We start from the raw sequence: 5,000 nt of genomic DNA, 5'->3' as shown, positions 1-5,000 counted from the left end.
TGCTGATAAAATCGCATCGTATGAGTGCGCGGGATACTCAAAACATATTTCAGTTGGTAGGAAATTTTGAATTTTGCCCTGGTGGCAATTTAAGACTATTTAGAGATCTTTAACGTGCACAACGTGCACACGGGAACTTCGATATTTTTCACCCTTGTCTGAGAACGCTAGGTGTAGAAGTGTGATGTGAAAGTGCGAAAAATGTGATAAACTGTATAGGAATGACACCCCAAGAAATACTATAAGGTTGAACAGGAACCAATAACAACAACAACAAAATGTACTTACGTTAAAACAAATTAATTTTAAGCTCATATTTTCCGGGAGCAAAAGCAGCACAGGAGGATAATGTTTTTTTGTTGTTTGGAGACCAAATCTTTTTTTTTTTCACTTATTTTTTAAAAATCACTTCGCTATTTCGGGGGAAATGTGGCGAACGATGGTTTTGGAAATAATTTTTAGATACCATCTATAGCTGCCAAACAAAAGGCCACCCCAAAACTAAAATCAAAGGCCCAATTGTTTACGCATACAGTTAACAACAATCATCATAATGCTCCAGACTTATTCAGTTTGAAAGCAGCAATAGGTGCTTTCAGAGCCAATTTTTCTATCAAGAAATCAGGTTTGAAATCGATTGAAGAAACGCTTTACCTTTATTCATTTTGGCCCGTTCAAAGATTTAGGGGAAATAAGCGTGGAATATCGAAAATCATGTGATAAAAGGTAGCTTATTCCCCTTGCTACGGATGCCCTGTGCATCTCCCGTTATAACACCCCCTCCCCTTTTCCTCCTCCGTTCTCACCCTCTTCCTAGGCCCCTGTGTGATGACGTCACCTCCCTTCCGCCACAGCATGACGTCAGCGTCCGGCACATAGCACTGGAACATGGCGGCCTGGCCCTCCCGCACTGTTTTGTTACTGGGCGACTTCTCCACGTCTGAGGAGAAAAATATCGTACGTCACGTGACCATCAGGTCGTTAAAACACCGGCTTACCGATGAACACATGGGGAAAGTTGTAGGCATCTTCCTTTAGCAACACTCCACTAAGTAAGACGGAATGCTAGATTCTATGTACTATCTTCCTATTATGAACACACGTATAAACAAGTTCAACAAAAACATGGGTAGAGATGACGGTGAGTTTAGTGAACAAATAATACGCAAATGTAATCAGAAATCTGAATGTCTGTGAGTTCAGTTGACACATGTTTTTTATGTAAGTATACAGAAAGTTTTATTTCTGAGAGTCCAATAAACACGAGTAGGGAAGACTGTATGTCTATGAGTTCAACACACACACACACACACACACACACACACACACACACACACACACACACATACACACACACACACACACACACACACACAAGTGCTCTTGTAAAGAAGCCTGTGATGTCAATTAGCACACAAGCATGGCGTGTAGAAAAGCCTGTGATGTCAAAAAGCACACAAGCACGTGTAGAAAAGGGTGTGATGTCTGTGAGTTCAAAAGATAAACGTGCATTTGTAGAGATGACCGTGAATTCAATAAACTCAATTGTAGAAAAAACTATGGGCTTAATAAACACACGAGTACATGTTAAGTTAAGTGTGGATTCAATAAACACATTGGCCTAATTACATGTTGAGATGACTGTGAGGTCAATAGAGTCTAGCACATGAGCACGACAAGAGGAGATCGCATATTATAGAAAAGAATGGGAATTCAATAAACATACGAACACGTGTAGACAAGACTGGGTTCAGCAATATATGTGTACGTGTTGAGAAGACTGTAATATCAATGAAAACATACGATCACGCTAAGAGAATACAGCATGTAGAGAAGAATGTGAATTCAATAAACAAGCGAGAACATGAAGAGAAGACCAACCGAGGCTGCAGGGTTCCGTTAGTTCAATCCACATAGAGCGCTCGGCGAGGTCACCAGGCGTCACTGCCATGCACGTGTATCTACCCGAGTGCTCGTCTGTGACCTCTGGGATGACCACCACACCTCCTGGGTGTACCTCCACCCCACGCGACCGGTCAGTGGTGGTCAAAATGCGGTCATGGAACAACCTGGGGACAAATACCGGGAATGCTATAACGATTGGACCAACAATAAATAGTTGCGTAACTTTTTTATCTGTTTACAAATGGGAAAATTTGCCTAAATTCCCCCCCCCCCCCCCCATTAAAAAATTCCATCCCCCCTCCCCTTTCTTTTATCTTCTTCTATCATTTACCTGAGACGACATGTTACGCAGAGTGGCAAAATAGTTAGATGTTTTTGTAGGTTGTCAAGCAAAACCATTTTAAAAAGTGAGAAACTGACCACATGACGTTGGCCTGAGCATCGCTGACTGCACACTCCAGGATGGCGCTACTGCCCAGCCCCAGAGACATGTTGGACGCCATACGGGTGAAGTACAGGGCGCCTCCTTCTGTCAGCTGGGGTAGGGGTGGTGGCGGTGTGGGGTGAAGGAGAAGAAAAAAAAGGGAACATGGGGTGTTAGTAAAAACACGAATAGATGGGTGGGGAGGGATAAAAAAAGAACATCCTCCTGTTGACAAGTGAAAGACTGATTTACATATATACATTTTTTAATAATTTTTTTTTGTTTTGGGGGGGGGGGGGTGTATGATGAAAACATGACTGTAATTGGTGGCTTTTAAGGACAAGCGGGCTAACCCATATTTCGGGGGTTTCCAGAAATCTTGACCTTCACCCAAAGTGGGCTTTACCCTATCTATCTATCTCATATAAATGGGCAAGGGAAAAAAATAAAGACATGACGACCCACCGTGACCGCCTCCTCACAGAACTGCCCGGTGAAGCCGTTAGTACACACACAGACAGCGTCTCCGTTCTCCTCCCGACACACGCCATTGTTGTGACACTCCACCCGGTCACATGACGGCGGGGCGATGGCGTCACAGAGGGTGCCCGTGAAACGTTCGGCGCACTGACATCTGGAACAAATGGTTACGTGGTCTTGATAGGTCATAAACGATTCTAGAAGTTAAGTAATGCGTTTGCACAATTAGATATCGATCTGTGGGTTGTTGGCGGGTGGTCTGGTGGGGTTTGCTTCTTCTTTCATATTATGAAACATCTATCGTCCTTATCTCCCCTTCTTCTTTTTTTATGTTTGTTACCCTTTTGTAACGCCTTTAATCTTCTGGCGCTCATATGACCTTATGCAGTTGCGAGTGCCGTAAAACCTCTACTAAAACTAAAACTAAGACATCGATCTGCTTTGCTTTTTGTGTTTGAAAGTATTTAACAACTGTTCGAATCCAAAGGGGGCGCGCCTGTACAAATTGATTTGATGGCGAATATTTAGGTCAGTGCATATGTACTTGAAATTCGGAGGTCTAGTCTCTTACAAAACCTTTCAGTGTCAACAGCATCGTTAGCAAGAACACAAAATTAAACAACGTAGTACACAGAGGCACAACGTTTGAAGACGCAGACAAACACACTCAGACACATACAAACCAACATACACACATACATACATCCAGTTCCACAGATCCGTCTTCGAATAACACCCCTACAAACGCCCCTTCGTTCTGACATACATACAAACATATCGACACAAACACAAATACACACTAACAGTCACAAAAACACATATACACACATACCCACTTATATTGGCATTAACACACACACACACACACACACACACACACACACACACACTCACACACACACACACACACACACACACACACATACACATACATGCACACACACAAACAATCACTGACGAACACACGCACACACACAAACAGTCACAGACACACACATACACACACACATACACACACACACACACACCTCCAGTCCACAGAACCGTCCGCCAACAACACCTCTAGACAAGTCCCTCCGTTCTGACATACGTCTGGGCACGCTGCTCCTAAAAAATGAAGAAACAAAAAACTGATGACTGACCTTCATTTTAAAATTGTAAATATTCTAGCACCTTTTGCAAAATTGTATGGTTATTCAAGAGTTGGGACCTTCGAACTTAGCGACCATCTCCGATAAAGCCGAGCCAAAGGAGAACATTTGCATAACGTTTATTTCCCAAGGACACAACGTCGGACGGAGCTGAGCCTCGAATCACTGAATCTAAAATCGCACGATTACGGTTCTGGTAGCGTGACCACTACACAGCTTTACTGTGTTACTGCCAAAACACACACACATAAAAATATTTAGATAATAAAACCAATGCAGTTTGCTCTTTGGCGATTAAAAGGAGTTAACACGTTCATTATGAAACATACAGACTGGCGTTTGAGGTGTAATGGCCATTGCTAACAGAAGACATGTGAGATCGAATTCTGCTTGGGGAAATTCAAAAACAAGTAGTTTCTCTGTCTTTCTGCTGGGATTTTGTTTACCCTTCAGTCCAAACCGTTAAAACAGTAAAACAGATTTAGCAGACTATTACAAAAACAAAGCCATATCTTTGATTTCAATCGTCTTTTTTTCTAAATATGAGTTGGTACAATACATGTACAAGGGGGGGGGGGAGTAGGGGGATATCAAAATCGTCACCTAATATTTTTGAGACAGTTTATTGTATTGACATGATGGAGCAACAGACAAACGTACCATTAACAATGGGCGTTATGAGAACATGCGCCAAATAGCCGGCTTCGTGGACCGACATGTCAGACCGGAAGACAAGATCTAAGCCACGCCCCTCATATGTGATGATTGGCTGGCTGAGGTCATTTCCGCACATGCGCCGTATCGGTACACTCATGTCACTTGAGCTGTTGGGGGCTGTCTCATTGGCTGAGAGAGAGGAAAAGAAAGAGAAATAGAAAGTGCGACCTCTGACATATGACAAAACTGAAGTAACAACAACATAAACCAACAAAGGTATGCGTGTCTGATTATGGCCTTTATAATGTGCTGCCAGGGAAGGTTTGAGGATAGATAGATAGATAGATAGATAGATAGATAGATAGATAGATAGATAGATAGAT

General features: G+C 42.6%; 1 protein-coding gene across 1 annotated transcript in view; it reads right to left on the bottom strand.

Annotated features, from left to right (window-relative positions):
- Positions 1 to 5,000, bottom strand: part of LOC101859905 — a gene marked incomplete in the record, with an annotated part of 25,952 nt that overhangs the window by 11,075 nt on the left and 9,877 nt on the right. Inside the window, 6 exon segments of the mRNA XM_005090816.3 lie at positions 807 to 940; positions 1,882 to 2,069; positions 2,326 to 2,441; positions 2,795 to 2,963; positions 3,838 to 3,916; positions 4,621 to 4,806. Of these exon segments, the coding sequence (XP_005090873.3) occupies positions 807 to 940; positions 1,882 to 2,069; positions 2,326 to 2,441; positions 2,795 to 2,963; positions 3,838 to 3,916; positions 4,621 to 4,806 (872 nt within the window).

This window comes from Aplysia californica, unplaced genomic scaffold, assembly GCF_000002075.1.
Source record: "Aplysia californica isolate F4 #8 unplaced genomic scaffold, AplCal3.0 scaffold00022, whole genome shotgun sequence".
Taxonomy (NCBI): domain Eukaryota; kingdom Metazoa; phylum Mollusca; class Gastropoda; order Aplysiida; family Aplysiidae; genus Aplysia; species Aplysia californica.
This window is presented reverse-complemented; position numbering and strand designations above follow the sequence as displayed.